Here is a 23179-nt window from a genome sequence, read left to right on the forward strand (position 1 = left end):
TTTCTTGCAAATGGTGCAGTATGCTTCATTCATATCAAGTGTTTTCATGTAACTACAACCAGCATGTCAGCAATGCTAGAGGAAAGCACAACAATCGTATTGTCTGTGAAAAGGACTATTAGCATCTCTGCTGAGGCTAAATGGTTAACTTTTGCAGTGTTTTTGCAGCTGTCAAAATTGAGCAAAAAGATAAAAACATCTACAGTACTACTACAGTATATGTACAAAAATGTGAAAAACAGAGTGCTACTGTATCTGTACTAGGGATGTCCCGATCCAGGTTTTTGCACTTCCGATCCGATACCGATATTGTTTTTGCATTTCCGATCCGATACCGATACTGACCGATACCGATACTGACCGATACTGGCCTATCCGAGCATGTATTAAAGTTTAAAGTTATTTAGCCTACTTAGTTGTCAGAATCATGTTGAAAAGGGTTTTAGTACTCTTGATAACAACTAGCCAGCTGAATTAGGGGAGTTTGAATAATACACAATGGTTGGTAACAAGAAACTGACCTGTTTATTCAAGGATAAACACAAAATAGACAAAATTATACATGACAAACAGTATTGGCATCATTGAACCAGGGCTGGGCTATATAGCCTTTTTTTAATATTGCGATATTTTAAGGCCATATTGCGATACACAATATATATCTCGATATTTTGCCTTAGCCTTGAATGAACACTTGATGCATATAATCACAGCAGTATGATGATTCTATGTGTTTTGATTGATTGATTGAGACTTTTATTAGTAGGTTGCACAGTGAAGTACATATTCCGTACAATTGACCACTAAATGGTAACAACCCAATAAGTTTTTCAACTTGTTTAAGACGGGGTCCACTTAAATTGATTCATGATACAGATATACACTATCAGATATATACGATCATCATAATACAGTCATCACACAAGATAATCACATTGAATTATTTACATTATTTATAATCCAGGGTGTGGAGAGGGGCGCCTGATGTAAGTGTCAAAAAGACAGCCAAAAGAGTTTGATTTGAGAATAAATCTAAAGTTAAAATATAGGGTAGAAATGCACTCATTTGCAGGAAATGTAGTCTTGATTTTCAAAATGTTCTTTCAAGGCTTGCATGTCTACATTAAAACATTCTTCTTCATACTGCATTAATATATGCTACTTTTAAACTTTCATGCAGAGAAGGAAATCACAACTAAAAAAATCACTAATTTTTTCATACGGTGTTGATGTGGAAATTTTTGCCATTTTGATGGTGTGGAGTCTGGACGTGTGGCACCGAATGGAGATAAGCGTCTCGACAGACGTCACAATATTTGAACAATGATGACGAAAACTGTTGTCTCTGTCGTGTCCGTGTGTCGAAAATTGTTATGCGCTTATTTTTTTATTTGATTTTGTGCGTGGCATAGATTTGCCGTGCGCAGAGGACGCTTGAGCAGGCGCGCACCTTAGCGGCTGCGCTAGCATCACAGCTAACGTTAGCCATGCCGCTACCTCGCTCTCTGCTGGGAGAGGACGTATACGTATGTGACGTATGACGTGACAGTATGTGACGTGTGTAAGAAGGTGCGCTCGCTGTCTGTGAGAGGGAGACACAGGAAAAAGTGAGAAGAGCCTGTCGTGTAATGCCAGCAGCTAAAAGCAACTGCGTGAGAATTGTGGATGTGTTGAAGGTGTGCTGGAAAATGCGGAACGGAAATTACGGAGCAGCAGAAAAGTGGAATGTATTATTTAAATAGGTGCGTTGAAAAACCCGGACCGGAGTTTTTTTTAAACTGGATCTGGATCGACATTTTCCCAAGCCTTGCCGATACGCAATTTTTGGTAAATATCGGCAGTCGATCCGATCCAAATATCGAATCGGGACATCCCTAATCTGTACAAAGTTGTGAAAAACAGAGTGCAGGCAGAGTGTTTGTCTAAAAAGAAAGAAGGCGATTATGGTTTGCAAGCCTCAAACAGAATTTGGATGTGAATAATGTGGATAACATTCAAATTTGCTCAGCTCATTTTGTATGTGGTATGAGAAAGAAACGTTTATATCCTTTTAAATGGTTACCAGGTACTTGCATTAATAATATATATTATTACATTACATTGTAAACACTGTATAGTTTTATCAATGATGTATTCAGTTCAAGGACATGATATAGGCAAAAGCTCTGAGTCTGTCTGCATCAAGTCAAATATTTTTTGAAGTAAAATATTGGATATTGTTCTAATGTGTGGCACCTTGAGACAAAAATATGTTGATTGACAGTCTAAAAAGTACCCTGTTATTTTCGCAGTTTTTTGCATTTCTATGTAGATATAATGTAAAATCGCAAATCCAATCGCAACTATTGAGAGAAAAATGGCAATTATTTTTCCCCCCCAAATTGTGCACCCCTACTCTCTGTTGTCAATTCCTCCATTTATACAAGGCATAACTTGTGCATATTGTTTGTGTAAGCATTAGAAGTGTGACGGTACACTCATCTCAAGACGAGACGACATGATATTGGGTTCACGAGAAATAATTTCAACATTCATTTAAAACAGGAGGGACGTGGAGGGTGGTAGAGAGGGTGACTCGCGTCAACTTGAACTGGCTAGTTACCGGTACGCAAAGCACTTAGTGTTGTTCCAATCCCTCGCTCGCAGATGGGCATATATGCTTCTGACTATTTAAAAAAACTAACTTCTGTGTTCTGCCAGCAAGACAATTTCTCTAAACGAGAAATATTTTTATGTTTTAATTTTATCACATCACTATTAAGCATAGTAGAGGAAATAGTCAATCTTACTTTGTAAATAGGAGGGCTGATACTGTGGTGGAGACTCCTCATGATACACCACACTCTGGACAATGCCATGGACAGGGTTCAGGAGGTTTGTGTCCTGGCACATGGACAGCACAGTATTGATCTTGGAGTCCAGCAAGTTGTGCCTGAGGGAGACAAATACACAAAATGTGTCTTCAGCTCGTCGCCATCTTCATAAATGGTCAGATTGCTGTAAAAATCTTATATAGTAGGGACGGCATGGCGCAGTGGAAGAATGGCCGTGCGCGACGCGAGGGTCCCTGGTTCAATCCCCACCTAGTACCAACCTCGTCATGTCTGTTGTGTCCTGAGCAAGACACTTCACCCTTGCTCCTGATGGGTGCTGGTTAGCGCCTTGCATGGCAGCTCCCTCCATCAGTGTGTGAATGTGTGTGTGAATGGGTAAATGTGGAAGTAGTGTCAAAGCGCTTTGAGTACCTTGAAGGTAGAAAAGCGCTATACAAGTACAACCCATTTATCATTTATTATAGTGGGGTCAGTTTACGAGACTGATACAACCTTGAAAAAAACTCAAAAGCTTTAAAAATGACACTAGGGAGAAAATAAAAAACATGAGTTTGCAGTCTCAAATTCTTTGAAATTCTATAAAAAAATCAATCCAATGTAAGTAATAGTGTGAAGTTATCCCTGTTTGTGCTGGAAACAATTTTGGTTTAACGTTTTAATATTCATAACCAGCCCTCCCAACTTGTCAAAACCTCCCCAAACCAGTCCCAATCATTATTATTAACATGATATGAATCATAACTAGACCCCTCGCCCCAACTATGTCAAAATCTCTCCAAGTTTGTCCCAATCGTTTGTGCTACAAATATTTGATCAGATTGTGCTCATACCTGCCAATATGGTCTGAGGTCATGATACCATATTTTGAAGGCAGTACAACATCAGCCAGTTCTGCACATGTTGGAACAGAGTTCAAAAATTTGAAACAGGGCATTTTCAAGCACGACAACCTGCCCATTCGCCTTGACCGTTTTGTAGGTAGAAACCTCAACTACATTGAAGGACAGATGCGTATTTTTCCATGCAGCGCACTCACAAAAACCCCCCGCCAAGGACAGACAGTCAGGAACTAACGGATCTGAAGTTGAAGCCAACATCAAACCTGGGAAACCCCTGGAAAATTGGAGAGGCCTGGTTGTGCCACTAAAAAAGAGAAATAACTACCTTACCCCATGCCCAGAATGGCTTCATGTAGACACTGCTGCAAAACCAAGCAAGATAAAAATTGGCCTTCTCACAAATGGCAATCTATCCAAACCAGTAAGGGTTGACGAAGATAATGTTAAACCTGGTGTATACTCTCGCATCACATAACTTGTATAAGCGATGCCGTCTCTTTCCCTCCCCATGCGTACCTTCCCGAAAGCCTTGCGTGCAGCTCCCAAAAATCCTAGGTTTGCGTTGGCCCCATCAAGGACCGCAGAGCTGTGATTGGTCAGATTTAGAAGAGGAGGGTCCCCGAACACAGTAGAGCAGACATTATGTTTGAAATGCACAAATTATTGTATGAAATAAAGCGAGAGTGATTGAACATTTGCATGCAAACTGATATTTAATATTGGTGCGCTATAAAAATAATCACTTCACGTGTCGTTTTCTAGTTTATTGTGTTGGTTCTTCCAAAAGAAGTCTCACTCTTTTATTGCCAATGTTGTGCTAACAACAGGTTTGACTCCGATACATTTCTCTTTCCCGTGCACACACGTAATTTTCTCACACACAACACTTCCCCATTCTCTGTCAATCATCTTCCAAGCAGGTTATGTTCGCGAGAAAGCTGAGCATCAATAACACACGACCATATACATTAATACCAGCATGGTTTTAACGTACAAGTTATTTCACAGTTTATTTTCAACTACATGGTAGCTTTCTTGTCCCGTGTCTCGAACGACCGAATAGCATTGCAAATAATACAAACGTCCTCTGTTGCGAATGGTTCAGAAGTTGCACAGTCCATCTTCACGAATGTATTTTCCTTGAGTTTAAAGGTAAAACGGATTATTCTGAACGATTAGTTCCAGCATAGACAAATATGTCAATGCTGTAGTTGTTGTCATTCTTTACAAGAAAGTAAATATAATGTCAATATAGCTGTGGTTGCTCCTTCAGGACAAATTGCCCCTCAGTGTTTTGGAAAAAAATTACAAGTCTGGTACCACCCCGCAGGCAGAGCTATAAATCAAACAAGACGCCGTCAGAGGGAACGCAAGCTGAGTGACGCGAGAGTTTATTGCAGTCTTTAGTGTACCTAATACATGTGCCTTTGACTCTTTCTGCCAGCGTCTCTGTTGTGCATTCTGCAACAGTGAACATTTTCAAAATCACAGTAACAATGTTCAGGAAACAAACTTGGCACCTGATTTCAAGCATTGTTCCAAAAGGAATACGTATGGCGTCACATTAGTGCCAAAAATCCGATTGCATAAAAACTGTTATCGCGCGCTGATTCTCCACTTCGTGCGCGCGCGACACCCTTTTGCGCGCGCGTGGTGCCTTTCTGCGTGCGCGCCGTCTCGGTCTGTGCGCTCTCTGTGTACTCCTGGCATCTCTCCTCGCGCTGTCATGTTTCTTTTTGGCACTTTGGGGGCGGGTATGCTTAGACGGCCCCTCCTTTCTGATTGGCTCTGAGCATTTTTCATATGACCAATGATTCTCCAGCGTAGCAACGTTGTAGCCATCTTACCTCGGACAGCTAGCCTCAATCATTACATTGATGTCAATGGTACATGTACTAATTAAATTACCATAACTTGCTCGATTTTCGAACAATTTAGAAACGGTTTGCCTTGTTACAAATCTTATTACATGTAGATATGACATAGGATGCTGTACCTGTTGAAATTACCTCTTTCGCTTGAAAAAAAAAAGACTTAATTGTGCAACATAGTTGTGTAGGGTCAGTGTTAGTCAGTTCTCTGATTATTTTAAACTGTTTCAGAATACATTATTAAAAGGCTATTTTTAACATTTTAAAAACAAAATTCAAAGATTATTTCATTAATCTTATGGCTGAATCAAAAGAAATTCCATAAATTAGAAAACAAATGTTCAAGAAGAAGTGAAAATATAAAATAATGTTATGGTTGGATGTTATTGCTGGTGGACCAGTTCTGGCTGAAAGATGTGATTATGGTGTTTGTTGTCTTATTATTTATTTGGGTCACATTTTGAATTACCCTGTATTATGTTTATGTGGTATGAAATAACCTTCATCAGCGCGTGACATGTTTTTATCCACTTCTTCCTCCGTAAATCTTGATACATATTGACGATGACCCGCCCTGCTATACTTCTGATTGGCTCTGAGCATTTTTCGCCTGACCAATCAGAAAGAAGGGGCCGTCTAAGCATACCCGCCCCCAAAGTGCCAAAACGAAACATGACAGCGCACAGACCGAGAAGGCGCGCCCGCAGAAAGGCACCGCGCGCGCGCAAAAGGGTGTTGCGCGCGCACGAAGTGGAGAATCAGTGCGCGATAACAGTTTTTATGCGCTTGGATTTGTGGCACTAATGTGACGCCATAAATACGTTCTGAAGTGTACAAGGACAGGGCAAAAATGATCTTCAATATTTTTAGCTGAGATCAGGGGTAAAGCAAGTTGATGCAGTATAAGCAAATTGATGAGCCATGCTCCTACTCTGATGACTGAGAGGCAGTAGTCAAATTAAGAAAGCTGAAGAAGACTCCCATACTACAGAGAAGTTCCCTTAGCACCTGTTGTTGGAAACATTACATTAAAAGAGGGTATCATAGGAATCCATGCAGCACTTGTGGCACGCGTGCAGCTGGGATGCTCTATTTGTCTACAACCTCTGACAACATCAATGGTAGACTTATCCATGCAATCGATGAATCCTTCCAACACTAAGGAGTCCTGCACTGGTTTAATTAGCCACAGTTACAGCACTGGAGCAGCACTGTATTCAGATTGCAGTGGAAAGCAGTTACCTGCTGCAGGAGTTCCCCCTTAACATCACCTTCTGTAATGACCAGTTCCTTCTGAAGAGTGTTATCGCCCTGCTCCCAGGACCTCTCAGAGCAGCACTTGGACATTATGTACACAAGGTCAATTTCAGTGTTCAGTGTAAGGTTGAGTATAGCTGATTATTTTATTTTTCTACATTTTGGCAAAAAGTTGAATGCCAATGTTTGTTTGTCCTTGTTACTTTTGGATTTTAAGTCAGTTTTTGTTTTGTTTTGTTTTTTACATATGTTTTATATGTGTTGCATAGCTGAGCTGTCAAATGTCACTAACACTGTTGAATATATTTTAAAATGAAGAACAGCCCGGGAATTGAACCCAGGACCTTCTCGATGTGAGGCAGAAGCCCCACCGTGCCGCCAAATATTGACATGTAATTGTTACATTTGTTCTTTATAATATATATATATATATATATATATATATAAATATATATATAAAAACAAAACATTGATAACATAAAACCATAAAATGCTAACTTAAAAGCTATAATGCAGCACAAACGATTGGGACTGGTTTGGGGAGATTTTGAAAAGGTGGGGGGCTGGTTATGAATCATAATTTGTTAATAACTAAAAAAACTATAATAGTTAGACCAAAATATTTTGCAGCACAGACCAGCACAAATGTAACGCAAACAAATGGGACAAGTTTGGGGAGAGTTTGACATAGTTAGGGCCTAGTTATGATTAATACCACATTAACTATATGTTAACATAAAACCATAAAATGTTAATAACTTAAAGGAGCCATATGTAATCATTTCATGTCAAGTCATCATTAAATGGCCCTGATATGTCAAAAAGCATTAATAAATCATGTTCTTTTCGAATACCTTTATAACTGATAACAGTAGTTCAGCCGGGACATATTTCAAAATTAGATTTACAGCCCCGAAATCGTGTTATTGTTTTCATTTCGATGCCCTGCCCTCTAACGTTTGACCAATTAGAAAGTCTGTGAGTGTGTAACATCCAGGTTTCCAGTTACGCACCGTCATCTTCGTCTAGCTAATGCCACTGGTAAAGTTACTAAACATGTCAGACCTTAGTAAATCTAAAAGGCGTCGTTATGATTCTACACTTATTCATGACAAAGCCAGGAACAAAAGGAGGATTTGTATTGGGGAAGCCTTTAAAAGATGGAGACGATTTAATAAGGCGGAGAAGATTTTTTCATCTGAAGCCAAACTTGCCAATTTCCTCCTTGATAGGTAAGTAAGCCATTTACGTTTTCTTATTACTTGTAATAAATGGAAATGGACATTTCGTATGTAAACTATTTTGTCCAATACAGTCTATGATCTTGTCGAACAAAGCTAGTATGTTCGTGCAACGAATGCTTAGAATGCTAGCCCGGTCAATGACACATCGACATATAGGGGGAAATATATGCCTGTTAGCCTGTATGTCGATGTGTAATTGAACTGACAGGGCAAAATATATTTTCATCAAATAAAACCTATGTGGATATTGGTAGTGTCAGTGCCTATTTCGTTCTCAATATGCTGATACGCTGAGGAAATGGGTTCCAACATTAGCACGGCAATCATGGCAATGTGAAACGTATGGAGACAGCCAAATCACATGATAAAATAACTCCTTATTCGTGTTTGCATATTGTGGACTACATGTACCAAGTTATATGGCAACCTGACACGTTTGAAACAGTAGCCCTATCGGCATACCTTGGTAAAATGTCTTCTCTTTAGTTTTGGGAATGCATTAGGCTGCTAAGCATGCTCTACTTATTTTCACCAGTATAACCATTGCTAGCGTTGGTTGTAGTTTGTTTTAGTCTTTGTTTTCTGACAATAACCATATAATTGCCATGAGGTACTACTTACTGAAAATAGCCAAATTTCTGTGTAAAATGTGTTGGTTAGAGATTTTTTATTGACAAAAGGCTTGTCTATTTAGCTATGATGGTCACAGCAGCAAATTCCCGAGTAAAAGACAATGGAAGTTTGAAGATCCTTGGAGTAGCCCAGTCGATCGAGCTGGATTTGGCTGCGTATCTGGCAACCTCAGTCAGGGAGAGGAGACTACAGAATTTTGACCGTGATTGCAGTCCCATTTCTGGCCAGCTTTTTACATATGGCTCCTTTAAAAACTATAATAATGTAATAAACTAAAATTTTTGCAGGACAAACGTGGCACAAATGATTGGTACTGGTTTCGCAAGGTTTTGACATGGTGTGTGTGTTTTTTTCCCCCATGGAATTCCAATGCTTTCATGCCCAATGTTTCAAGGTTTTCTTGCAAAAGGTGCAGTGTACTTCATATCGAGTGTTTTCACGTGACGTCACTAACAACGAGGTCGGCCGTTGGGGAAGAAAGCACAATAATATGTCATCTGTGAAAAGGACTACTTAGCTTTAGCATAGGTGCTAACTTTTGCACTGTTTTCGGCTGTCAGAATTGAGCAAACAAAGAACTACATACATACTTTATACTATATATACTACATGTAACTTCATAACTACTTTTACTATTTTGTACTGTGGAACTGAAACGTGAAAAAAAGCTTGATCAACTGACATTTCTCAAACAGAGAACAATGGTAGGGATGGAAAAGACCAACATATTTATTATTGACCATCTGGAATGGACTTATGCTGTCTTTAAGTTAAAGTGGAGTGATAATTGTTTTTTTGCAACACTTTGTGGCCATAAAAATTAAAGTTATGCTCAACACGCAGTAAGTTAAATAATACGGACCCGTTTGTTACTGGATACCTTCTAACATGCTTCTGCCTTGGAGACTTTGATTAAGTATTATGCAACTATAATTATTTGATACTTTTTCATATGGGAAAATCTCATGTTTTGGACTGCAATATTGTTCAATTACGGACACGTATTACATATGTCAAGCTGGTGTGCTATTGAGTGCTTAGCTGTGTAGTGTGCTCCTTGTAGCCTATAGCGTACAATGTTTACCTTTTGTGAATTACTTCACTAAAATACAGGAAAATACTAACTTTATGTGCTTATTGGAGGACATTTAGCTTTCAACTGGCTATCGATCTTTGCCCAACTAAATATGGTACAGTATTGCTTGTATTTGAGTGCTTATATCAGAGATTTGGATTTTAATACACACGCACAGGAGGTGTATGGGCATGTGCATGTACACTACACATGTACACTACACACTCTCACCAAAGTAAAATATTTGTATCTTTAGATTACAGGATAATCTGAAGATACCTAATATGACAATGTAATAAATATGATTGTACAGTTACTGTGAATTTGATATTGTAACAACTCATTGTATTAATTGCTCACACAAGCAATCGACAGCTGTTATGTGATGTGACTATATAAAAAAGGGGTAGGCGATTATAAGTATTTTTACTTCTGCTTACTCCTTTGGACCTCATGGTGCTTCTGCTTTGCAAATGTGTAAATGCAAGATTCTTGTCTCTTATGCTAAATAAGGAAATGTATGAATTGCTTTTTTTAGTCTTTTTTTTTTTTTAGCTCAAATAGGAAGAAGAAAGTAATAATTATGAACTTTGAGATACTAATTTGTGCTGCATCCTCAATGTGTTTATGAACAGTCATAACTGACGCCTCGGTTTAATTTATGCATTGCTAAAATAATTTTTAGATGTTGCAACTTAGCTAAAACGCATCATAAGCATCTAAAACATTACATTTTGCTTCATCAATAAAGTGATAAGAAAACAAACATTCACTTCCATATATTACCTTCGGTAGAGTCTTTAATTAACTGGATTGTTTGGCCGGTGAGCACTGTGTGCGGTTCTAAATGCTCAACCTACTTTCTAAGAGCAGAGAGATGCATTGTGCTAGCAATGCAGTAGTAGTAGTAGTAGTAAGATGACTACTTACACAACAGGAAAAACCTTTGGGAAGACAACGCTAGCTTCAGCCAAGTACTCATAAAGAATCCGCTGATCAAAATCATCTGTGGTGTATTTGACCTGGGTGGCCTGGCAAAAAAAGAGACTGTCAGCAAAATAACACTTAACAATTAAACTGTAGATATTTGGTGGTAGAAATGCTTTTTCACCAGCACAGTGAGAAGGAGAGCCTGGATCTTCGGGTCAGTCAGCACCTCCTCATCCAGCAAAACATTTGACTCAGAGACAGAAACCTTGCGAAGGTGAGAGTTTCCTATTCTTTGCGTCTCTGAAATAAAGAATCACATTATTAACAGGGCACCGACATGTAAAGAAAAGTCTGTAATCGCACCTATCTCATAATCATTTTCTGCAACACGCCTCATTTTAGGAGGTGTGGTCATGCCTGATTCCATTTCAGGTCTCTTTGGAGCTTTAGAGTCTGATATGAGATGATCAAAGCTCTTTCTGGTGCCTATGAAAAATGGCAAAGCAAATTATTTTATCATAGAAGATGTATGTGTGTATTGTCATGTGCGCGTAGGGTTAAGTTGTACCCAAAAGCTTCTTTGTCGTGGCCTGGGAAGGCTGTCCCATGTCCAGGCTCATTGACTTGCGCGTACGTGGGCTTATTTGACCCGCTGTAGGGTAGTGGTGAGCTGAAAGGTAGCGGTCTGAAACCTGAGGGGATGTCCATGGTTGAGTTTCTCTGAGTGTCCTGAGAGTAAGGGGGGAAAAGGCAGAAGGGAAACAAGTAAAAAATATGAAAGCTAATATGAAATTTAATGGAAAACATATGCTAGAATTCATAGAAAATGTTTGTAAAATATTTTGAAAATATCAAAGGTTTAGTCAACATAATAAGAACTTGTATTTTGTCCATGCAAAAAAGTTAAAATTACATTAAAAAGTCACCCCTTAAAAGGGGAACTGCACTTTTTTATTTTGCCTATCGTTCACAATCATTGTGAAAGACATGAAGACGGAGGGATTTTTTTTCCTAATACATTGTAACTATTAAATAAACGTCCGCTTAAAGCGGAGCCAATCGGAGGTCCTCTATTCCGACCATGAAATCCAATAAATAACCATTCAAAAAGTGCCAACAATACTTCATTTACATGTTGTGACTTGAATATTAACCAAGGATTAGTGATATTGTTATTCTAAGCGCTAACCAAGACAAACTATTTATAGCGGCGGCGTGATCACTACCGAGTTTCCCTATGTTTACATAATCGAGTGGTCTGCTGCTTACCTGCTCTTTCAAGGTTTCTTGTAGATAATAAATAATGCCTTTCACCTGGAAAGTAGATGGCTGAGGATGCAATCAGAAAAATTGGTACACTTTGACAGCCATTTAGGACCCGGAACTGGCAAGAATGACGCAAGAGACATTTGGTCCCCCCGCGCTGGAGCTTCGCACGGACTATGAGTCATTCTTCATCTAAACAGGAATATATGAGCGTCCTAGAAGTGAACATCCTGATGACAGCAGACCGTATACAGTAGTGATGTTTTATGTTTTTTTTGCCTCTCATGAAGTCTGCAGTGAGGAATAATCAGTGATGAGAAAAAATAAATAAATAAAAGCGACCCTCGTGATGCGTTTTTGAAATTAATACGCCTAAATGATCAAAATACGTAAATATTAAATGTTATTATAAATGTGCCTGTTACTACATTACATATATACTTACATCATGTACCATATTTTTCGGACTATAAGTCAACGTTTTTTTCATAGTTTGGCCGTGGGTGCGACGTATACTCCGGAGCGACTTATGTGTGAAATTATTAACACATTACCGTAAAATATCAAATAATATTATTTATTTCATTTGCGTGAGCGACGCAGAAAATGTCCGCAACCGTCACACACACGTCAGCAATCGTCACTCACACGCCAACCAATAAGAATTCGGCGGGGGCGGGTCATGGCAGAAGTGCATTGTGGGTCATGATATGCTAACTGCTATATGCTATACGCTACTGCTGGAGCTATTAAAATGGATCACATCAACATTGGCGGTAACTTATAAAAACTGAGAAGGACTGAACTAAAATGGCACCGAAAAGGAAATCATATACTGCAGATTACAAGCTGGACGTAGTGAAATATGCTGCAGAGAACAGCAATCGAGCAGCAGAAAGAAAGATCGCTAGCGGGGCGCATACCAGAGGCGACACCGAGGAAAAAGATTTCATCGGATTTAGCGATTTGGAGTGACAGATTGTTTGGTAAACGTATAGCATGTTCTATATGTTATAGTTATTTGAATGACTCTTGCCATGATGTGTTGGTTAACATACCAGGCACGTTCTCAGTTGGTTATTTGTGCGTCATATGGCGTACACTTATTCAGCCTGTTGTTCACTATTCTTTATTTATTTTAAATTGCCTTTCAAATTTCTATTCTTGGTGTTGGATTTTATCAAATAAATTTCCCCAAAAAATGCGACTTATACTCCAGTGCGACGTATACCGTATTTTCCGCACTATAAGGCGCACCTAAAAACCACACATTTTCTCAAAAGCTGACAGTGCGCCTTATAACCCGGTGCGCTTTATTACGATTCATTTTCATAAAGTTTCGATCTCGCAACTTCGGTAAACAGCCGCCATCTTTTTTCCCGGTAGAACAGGAAGCGCTTCTTCTTCTACGCAAGCAACCGCCAAGGAAAGCACCCGCCCCCATAGAACAGGAAGCGCTTCTTCTTCTACTGTAAGCAACCACCCGCCCCCGGAAGAAGAAGAAAAAACGCGCGGATATCACCGTACGTTTCATTTCCTGTTTACATCTGTAAAGACCACAAAATGGCTCCTACTAAGCGACAAGGATCCGGTTCATAAAAAGACGCAATCTCTCCATCCGCACACGGATTACTACCGTATTTCACAGCAACTGATATTCCTGTGAACCGCACTGTGGAACGGGAGCACGTACGGTGAATATTCGCACCACAGGGAATGAGAAGTCATCCTTCACTGTGGTTCTAGCTTGCCATGCTAACTTCCACCCATGGTGATATTCAAAAGGAAGACCTTGCCAAAAGAGACCTTTCCAGCCGGCGTCATCATAAAAGCTAACTCGAAGGGATGGATGGATGAAGAAAAGATGAGCGAGTGGTTAAGGGAAGTTTACGCGAAGAGGCCGGGTGGCTTTTTTCACACAGCTCCGAAGGCGAACACACCTTCACTAAGACGGGCAGACAGCGCCGGACGACATACGCCAACATTTGCCAGTGGATCGTAAATGCCTGGGCAGATATTTCGGTCACAACTGTGGTCCGAGCTTTCCGGAAGGCAGGATTCACAGAACTGCTGGACAACAGTGACACTGACTCCGATGACTTCGACGAGACGGAACCGGCCATTTTGGATCCCGTATTCGCCCAACTTTTCAATTCGGACACCGAAGACGAAGAATTCGAAGGATTTACGAATGAAGAATAACTTCAGAAGGTGAGCGCTATGTTTATTTTGTGTGTTGTGACATTAACGTTCGAGCAACATTATGTTGCTATTGCTCTACACCATTTTGAATTTTACTATGTTTGTGATTGCACATTTGCGTACATTTTGGGACAGAGTTGTTAGAACGCTGGTTTTCAATATATTATTAAAGTTTGACTGAACTATCTGACTGTTTTTTTGACATTCCCTTTAGCGCAGCGTAGGCGCGGCTTATAATCCGGGGCGGCTTATTGGTGGACAAAGTTATGAACTATGTAATTCATTGAAGGTGCGGCTAATTATCCGGTGCGCCTTATAGTGCGGAAAATACGGTATATGTTTTTTTCCTTCTTTATTGTGCATTTTCGGCCGGTGCGACGTATACTCCGGAGAGACGTATAGTCCGAAAAATACGGTATTTAACACCTTAATGGAGGTGTTTGGATTTCTTTTTAAGGGCTTTATAGGCAGATTTGAGTGGCTCCCATAGGCTTCATTGCAAGCAGACTTTTGATCGCATTTATTTATTAACAAAGCAAAAAAACAAAAAAAAATCCATCGTCATGTTTTTCATAATGATTCTACAAGATCGGCAAAATTCTCCCAAAAAGTGCAGTTCCCCTTTAAGAAGTCGTACCCAAAGAATGTAAAGCTGTCACACCAAGCTTTTCCTCCCTGACAGTCAGAATCTAAGTGCTACTGACACACAGGAATTAAAGAGTTTGAATACATTTTAAACATTGTCTTTAGAATCCCCAACACCAAATAGCCATATCTTAAGACCATACAGTAATAATAATAATAGTATCATTAATACTGTACAAAAAGAAAAAGAGAACTCATTACATGCGCCTGGCGGTAAACTACTTAGTCATGCGTCACTACTTCACTTTTCTTTTTTTAGTTAACTTTTTAACTTCCACATCCATTATTTGTCTTCCTAGTGTGAGACAGGCTCTTATGATTGCAGTGTGTCACAAAAAAAAACGTACAAGTGAAAAGTTAAGTAAAATTGGACACCGTATCATAAAATGCTCAGAAAGTGCAAAAATGTAGACCAACATTGGCTGAATACTTAGTCGAAGCTGTTTGACTGTTGCAACCATCATGAAGGATAAACATGGCATCTTTAAATCAATATGTGAAAGGATTGGCTATGATGAAAGGGAAAGTGATAACTAACCAGTGTTGTAGTCTCATTATTGAAACTTCCTAATAAGCCAGTTTATCCCTCTTTGCAATGTCTCTTACAGTGTGCAAGACAACCACAGGGGATAAAATAAATTTGTTGTCTCGTTTTTATTACAGTTTCAGTTTAATCATGCATTTAATATTTCTATTACTGTATTTTATGTGGCCATGTGTTCATACAGTAGCTGCCAACATTTGGGGTTTGCAATCAAGTAGATATCCTTACACCCCCTTACATGCAATATTTACTTCATTTGTTTCGCAACTGCAATACAATGCTTTAAATTCAGCTATGTAATCAAATGATTGCCACCACGACTACTCAGATTTCTGACAGAATCTTAACATTCTAAATGATAATATACACTTGCAATGTACCCTTATTAATTTGACATTTGTCTGATTGCATATGGGATTCTTAAAATACATTTTTTACATGCTATAAAAATACAAATGTTGTAATTAAAATTAACTGGATAAATTAGATTAACATACAATTTTAAAAACAGAAGAACATCAGGATATATAATACTGTATTTTTCTACTCTACTTATCAACTAAACTGTTATGAATGTTGTATCTTTAGAAAGCTAAGGGGGCGGTACCTTTTTTTAAATTTTGTACATTTAATGTAACGTCCATGTTTTTTTTATCCCATCAAATGGATAATCCATCCATCCATCCATTTTCTACCGCTTATTCCCTTTGGGGTCGCAGGGGGTGCTGGAGCCTATCTCAGCTACAATCGGGCGGAAGGCGGGGTACACCCTGGACAAGTCGCCACCTCATCGCAGGGCCAACACAGATACACAGACAACATTCACACTCACATTCACACACTAGGGCCAATTTAGTGTTGCCAATCAACCTATCCCCAGGTGCATGTCTTTGGAGGTGGGAGGAAGCCGGCTAGTCAAAGATCCTTTATGAGGAAGAAGCGCTCTGATATTTTTACAAACTACCAATAGTTCTCTTTCAAGGACCTACTGTGAAAATAAAAAAATACTTTTAGGAGTATTCTGCTGCAAAAATGTGAGCAACATTTTTTTTAACGATCAACGGTCCCTCGCACTAAGGCTCGCAGCATAATGTGTGATGTACATAAAGAACACATTCTCACAATATTTATTTATTATTTACACAATTTGATTGACAAACTCGAGTATTTTATGCCTTCACAAAACGTAACAGTTCGGAAGATTTTTAACTGATGTCAGTGGACGAGTGCAAAAGTCTTCCAGAAAAAACGGAAGAGTTGGCAGCTTTGTGTGTTTCTGTGTACAGCGTAAGGGACTCGTGTTAATTTACATATACAGTAGATTTTAATTTGCACTAAAACTCGACTTATGCCCTTATAGAAACGGAACTTGTATGCACTTTTTCCACATTTTATGTTACAGTCTTATTCCAAAATGGAATAAAACCATTTTTGTCCTCAAAAGTTCTACACACAATAAATATGACAATGTCAAAAAAGTTTTTTTTTAATTTAATTTAGCTAATTTATTAGAGAAAAAAAACATTTAAAAAATCCCATGTACACACCTATTGACATCCTTTGCTCAATAGTTTGTTTATGCTCCTCTGGCATACAATGCCACAAGCTTGCAGACCTATCTTTGGGCAGTTTCGCCTATTCCTTTTTGCCCATTCATTTTTGCAGCACCTCTCAAGCTCCATCAGATTGAATGGGAAGAGTTGGTTTTCATCCAGGATGTCTTTGTACATTGCTGTATGCATCTTAGTCAAGTTAGGGAGGTGACCAAGAACCGGAAAGGTCACACTGTCAGAGCTACAATCCTCTGTGGATAGAGGAGAACCTTCCAGAAGGACAACCATCTCCGCTGCAATCGACCAATCAGGCCTGTATGGTATAGTGGCCAGACGGAAGCCATTTCTTAGTAAAAAAGTTTGCCAAAATGCACCTGAAAGACTCTGAGACCATGAGAAACAAAATTCTCTGGTCTGATGAGACAAAAATTGGCGTGAATACCAGGCTTCATGTTTGGAGGAAACCAGGCACCGCTCGTCACCAGGCCAATACCATCTCTACAGTGAAGATTGGTGGTGGCAGATAATGCCTTGGGAATGTTTTGCAGGAACTGGGCGACTTGTCAGGATAGAGAGAAAGATGAATGCAGCAATGTACAAAGACATCTTGGATAAAAAGCAACGCTTTTTATACAACCTGATGGAGCTTGAGAAAGAGGAATGGGCAAAGAGCCAAAAGTGCATCAACAAAGTATTGAGCAAATGCTGTGAATACTTATGTACATGTGATTTTTAGTTTTTAATACATTTGCAATAATAAAAAAAATAATTACATTGTCATTGTGAGTTAACGTCTGTAAAATGTTGAGGACAAAAATTAATGTATTCCATTTTGGAATAAGGCATAACAAAATGTGGAAAAAGTAAGGCCCTGTGAATACTTTCCGGATGCACTGTAAACCTACGACTTTCTGTATACAGAATTTCTAAAGGCCTCGACAACTTCTCAGTGGAGTATATACTATAGGAAATTATTAATACAAATAAACTCAATTAAAGAAAAGTGTGGTCATCAAATAATTAAATGTATACAAGCTCACCTGCAGCTGGAATCACTGATTACACTGGAGTAGGTGTCCATAGGTACCGGATCCATCGAGAGGTCTGAGATTAGGAGCGACTTCCTGTGTTTAAGACTGCAACGACTTCGGACCTCCTCAGACACCGTGAGCAGTGCTGCACAGAACCCCAACATAATTATTACTGACCAAAGGAAAGCAATTCAATATCATATTGAGTTGTTAACTGTGTCAATACCAGCTAAATAAGCCACACTCTGGGTGTTGACTTCAAACTTGTCACATTTCAAATGCTTGCTGATGAGAGTCAAAAGTGTGTGAAGGATTCTCACTGTTCTCGCTACTGTGTTGGCTGATGGGTGTCTGTAACCTGGAAGCACATGACCAAAAATACACAAATTAAAAATAGGGAATCATATCCAAATGTTTCTCCTATGACTGAGGAGTTACATTTATTAGACTCTAGTTCGGAAAGAAACCCTCTAAATTATTGTAAAGATTATAGCAAGTTGAAAGACTGCTGTACTAAAAAGTCATATGACCAGCTTGGCGTACTCTGGTACTGCAGCCATAAAGGACTCGGCAAACTACAGTGGGACAAGTGTATGCCTCCACTCCTTGGACTGGCTGAGTGACGTCGACATAATTGAAACCGAAAAAATGAAAAAAGCCATTGCTTGCTCATTTGTATTTATATTCCTTGGTTTTCCTATGTTGTTTTATACCAGGGCTATTCAACTAAATTGTTTTTCAGAAAGCTAAGGACAATGAGGTTGGACATCTCCCTTCACTATCAGTCTTATTTTGTATATTCCTGAGAACCAGCATCCTCTACAGTAGACATTAAATTTTGGTCTGTTTATTTTGTCAGCGCTACCCAAGCGCTTTGCTGTTTTTAAGGAACTTCTGCAAACACAGCAAGTCAAAGATCATCTATGTGATAGCACATACAGTAGGTGTTTTTAAAATCTGCTGCAAAATTGTGAGTGTCACACAAGTTTTTTTAACTGAACTCACGGCCACTAGTTAAATAGCCAAAAGAATGAAAAAGGGAGGTACTAAAATGGAACCTTGAGGAACACTACTAGTATACAAGCTACAGCAACAACTTAATTGCCAAAAAAGAGAGAACTTAAAAGGTTGCCTTGAGAATTGCTTCAGTTATGTACATCAAAAGTTTGGACCCCAGTGTTTTATATATGCTAACAAGTTTAAATGTCTAAGTAAGAATCTGCCATTGTGTTTGCAGTTGTTCCTCAATAGAACAGGAGCCCTCCAATGTCTATGAATTTGCTGCAAAAATGTTTGTCACCTAAGTTTTGAATTGAACTTGGGGGGCCGGTATGGTGTCATTCCGTGGACGGTTTTGGTCCCCGGGCCAGTTGAATGGCAATGTTTTATATACCCTTTTCTCAGAGAGCTGTTGCGATTATTTCATTGTATCTTTTGACTACATTGACAATAAAGCTTTCCGTAAATGAAAACATCTTTCTTCTCATTGCAAACAATCTAAACACTAAAATTAAATTGGTGCATTTTGTTAGTTGCTGTGCTGCAATCCAGGTAAATACTGACATGCTTTTATTTTGAGACTTACTTTGCACTGAACAGGAAGTAAGTATGTGCACGTTTTTGATGTGTAATTGTACAAGTTTAGTTTCTGTTGTCGTTTCACACTGCTGAGCAATAATGATGAAGTCAACAATACTACAACAGATATCGACAAAAAGGTAGGTTGATGTCGACTTAAGCAGGTCCTTTTTTGTAAAAGAAAAACATGGTGGACCAGTACTTGAAAAATTGGTCGACAGATGGGTTTTGACATTAGCGGGATTGACTTATCGAGTTCCACAGTAGTTGCTTGAGGATATGTGCCGAGGAGGCAGTAAACCAGCAGAACAAAGTTAAATCACATATCATATTCACTATTTAGTTTGTAATGCTGTGATGTGATGCTGTGAGTGTGGCCATTTTTCTAGTTAGCCAAAAGCAGAGTTAACTTATGATAATGCTAACTATCTGACGAAAAACTTTTATCACCAACAGTGGATGTGTTTGTGCTGGACTCTATGATCAGGCTTGTCGAGACACTTTGCCATGAAGCCATAACTGATCCCGGATACTTTTTAAGTTTAGAATCATAATATTGTGCATCTTACTTGCTTTGTATTTTAATTGTGCTTCTAATCTAACCAAATATTGTCAAGTCATTTACATGGCAACAAAAAAATATAATGTAAAATAAAATACATACAGTGCCACTATATCATCAGCGTGACAATTGAATTGTCCAGAAATTTGCACATTACACATCATTCTTTTCCCCTGGTAAATACCTTTGAGAAGGTGGCCTACAAGTGCAAAGTTGAAGTTAGCACTAAAGTTCAGTCCCACAAAGTGGTCCATCTGCTTACAGTGCCATTCCAAAGGACGTCTGATCTCCATGAACACTTCTTCTGGACTCTAAAAGAGCCACAAAAAAAAAAGTTGTTTAAAAAAATATAAAAGAAAAGCGATGAAGGGATTTTATAAGATGTCAAGTGGTTTCCAGCATTTTCTGGATATTTTTATGTTAATTTGTGGGATTTCTCCCAAATTAGGCTTTTTTTAAAAGACACATTTCATTTAGCATAAGTTGGTCACAATTTATAAATACAATGACAAAGCAGAAAATGTACAGCATAATAATGCAGAATACTTGCACAATGTAACTGCATTACGTCAGAGCAAGCGGGTAGATACGGAAACTAGCTTCTGCAGTCAAATTCTTTAGAACGCGGCCTCAAAACTTGCAGCGAGGTGAACACAACAGGCTAGCACAGTGGATTTTGTAGATGCCTTCTCAGAATTCTTGGCCAGCAGGACGACATATACATTTTATCAATTTAGATGTGTTTAATAGGTGTGTTAGGATTATTGAAGATTTAAAGCTTCTATAGATTTTTTTCAAGGCTGCCCTTTGTCACCGATTCTGTTCATAACTTTTATGGACAGAATTTCTAGGCGCAGTCAAGGCGTTAAGGGGATCCGGTTTGGTGGCTGCAGGATTAGGTCTCTGCTTTTTGCAGATGATGTGGTCCTGATGGCTTCATCTGGCTAGGATCTTCAGCTCTCACTGGATCGGTTCGCAGCCGAGTGTGAAGCGACTGGGATGAGAATAAGCACCTCCAAGTCCGAGTCCATGGTTCTCGCCCTGCCCCAAGTGGAGGAGTTCAAGTACCTCGGAGTCTTGTTCACGAGTGAGGGAAGAGTGGATCGTGAGATCGACAGGCGGATCGGTGCGGCGTCCTCAATAATGCGGACGCTGTATCGATCCATTGTGGTGAAGAAGGAGCTGAGCAGGAAGACAAAGCTCTCAATTTACCGGTCGGTCTATGTTTCCATCCTCACCTATGGTCATGAGCTTTGGGTTATGACCGAAAGGACAAGATCACGGGTACAAGCGGCCGAAATGAGTTTCCTCCGCCGGGTGGCGGGGCTCTCCCTTAGAGATAGGGTGAGAAGCTCTGCCATGCTCAAAGTAAAGCCGCTGCTCCTCCACATCGAGGGGAGCCAGATGAGGTGGTTCGGGCATCTGGTCAGGATGCCACCCGGACGCCTCCCTAGGGAGGTGTTTAGGGCACGTCCAACCGGTAGGAGGCCACGGGGAAGACCCAGGACACGTTGGGAAGACTATGTCTCCCAGCTGGCCTGGGAACACCTCGGGATAACCCGGGAAGAGCTGCACGAAGTGGCTGGGGAGAGGAAAGTCTGGGCTTCCCTGCTTAGGCTGCTGCCCCCGCGACCCCACCTCGGATAAGCGGAAGAAGATGGATGGATAGCTTCCTTTGTTGCAAGTAAACAATGGCAATTATAGAGACAGGGGGCGTTATTGGTGCTAAATCCAATCTAATAATTACAAAACTCACATTTGTTGCACACGTTGATCCAAAATCAACATTCTGCTAGCAGGAGGGTTTGGAGGGCGAGAAGTGCGCTAGCACAAGGTTCCACAAAATGTTCCAAAAGGATTACAGTCTTTGAAAGCAGAGAAGCTTTCAGAGATTAAAAATGATTCAGAATAGTTTTGCTCCTGTTTTTTCTTATCTACTTAAACCCAATACAGGAGTCAAAACCAAATTTGAACTGCAGTAGCTCATATTTGTATCTACTGCTTTTATATGAGCAAATATCGATTTTAAGCAGTGCAGCGTTTGGGATTGAAGGTATGATTTGCCTTGTCATTGAAGACATGCATTGTGTCCAGGGTGTGGAGGTTCTGCTCCAGCAAAGCAGTCCCAGCAGAATACAGGTTCACTTCATCCAGCTGTAGTACAGCCACTGCAACCCAGAACAGCGCCCTGTGCATAGGAGACTCCTACAGAAGGAAGAAAGGCAATTAAGAGCAAGTTTCAGTTTAAATCTTGGAACGTAGTTGGTAAAGTTAAAGTAAACATTTTTATCACAATACAGTGGCACTTTAATTTACAGTCTTTATGTCTAAGCAACCCAGCTGTAGCAGTTCTAGCTACTTTCTAGGATGTGCCGCAAGGATGAGGTGGGGGAAAAAAATCATATTTCTTTGTGCTTAGCGCTAAGGCTAGTTGCTCATTAAGTCAGGATATGTGTGTCAGATGGGTACGCTGCAAAATTGCTCACATGAAGTATATTAAACTATTAAAGGGGTTGAGTTGACCGCTGGGCTTCAGTCATTAGGTTAACTTAGTCCTTCTCAAATAGTAGGGCAGGCTCCCCTGGGGGGATTCAGTGCGATGCCAAGGGGGGCACGTGTGACCTCGGGGAACATGCTTTTTTTTCCGTACCAGAATATGATGAATGTAGCACTTGGCTTCACTGTAACCACTAGAGATGCGCGGTTTGCGGGCACAACCGCGGAGTCCGCGGATTATCCGCGTATGGGGCGGATGAAATTTAAAAAAATTAGATTTTATCAGCGGGTCGGGTCGGGTCGGGTCGGGCGATTGAAATAAAAAAAAATTAGATTTTAAATAGATTCAGGCGGGTGGCAGTTAAACCAATTCGGAAATATATATACATAGTTAAATGTTGTTACCCACATACGAAAAACGAGCAGGCACCTGCTGCATATGCCACAACAGAAGAAAAAAAAAGAAAAGAGATGGACACTTTTACGGAGCGGAGAAGGCCCCCGACGCCTCGCTGGGGTCCGGGACAGAGGCCCCTTCCCCCGAGAGGGCCCCACCGGGAGCCGTAGCTGAGGCGATCCGCGAGAAGGGCCCGACGCACGTCCAGGGTCACCACCGCGC

General features: G+C 39.9%; 1 protein-coding gene across 3 annotated transcripts in view; it reads right to left on the reverse strand.

Moving 5' to 3' along the window:
* nf1a (neurofibromin 1a) overlaps positions 1 to 23179 on the reverse strand; it is a 210755-nt gene that overhangs the window by 41376 nt on the left and 146200 nt on the right. For all 3 annotated transcript variants that reach the window (XM_061925507.1, XM_061925508.1, XM_061925506.1), the window contains 9 exons: positions 22129 to 22269; positions 20249 to 20375; positions 18151 to 18282; positions 17934 to 18069; positions 11252 to 11412; positions 11047 to 11169; positions 10865 to 10983; positions 10684 to 10784; positions 2790 to 2932 (listed from right to left, as the gene is read on the reverse strand). In XM_061925507.1, coding sequence (XP_061781491.1) covers positions 2790 to 2932; positions 10684 to 10784; positions 10865 to 10983; positions 11047 to 11169; positions 11252 to 11412; positions 17934 to 18069; positions 18151 to 18282; positions 20249 to 20375; positions 22129 to 22269 — 1183 coding nt within the window. The remainder of the gene's footprint in view (positions 1 to 2789; positions 2933 to 10683; positions 10785 to 10864; positions 10984 to 11046; positions 11170 to 11251; positions 11413 to 17933; positions 18070 to 18150; positions 18283 to 20248; positions 20376 to 22128; positions 22270 to 23179) is intronic.

Source organism: Nerophis lumbriciformis, linkage group LG30 (genome assembly GCF_033978685.3).
Source record: "Nerophis lumbriciformis linkage group LG30, RoL_Nlum_v2.1, whole genome shotgun sequence".
NCBI lineage: Eukaryota > Metazoa > Chordata > Actinopteri > Syngnathiformes > Syngnathidae > Nerophis > Nerophis lumbriciformis.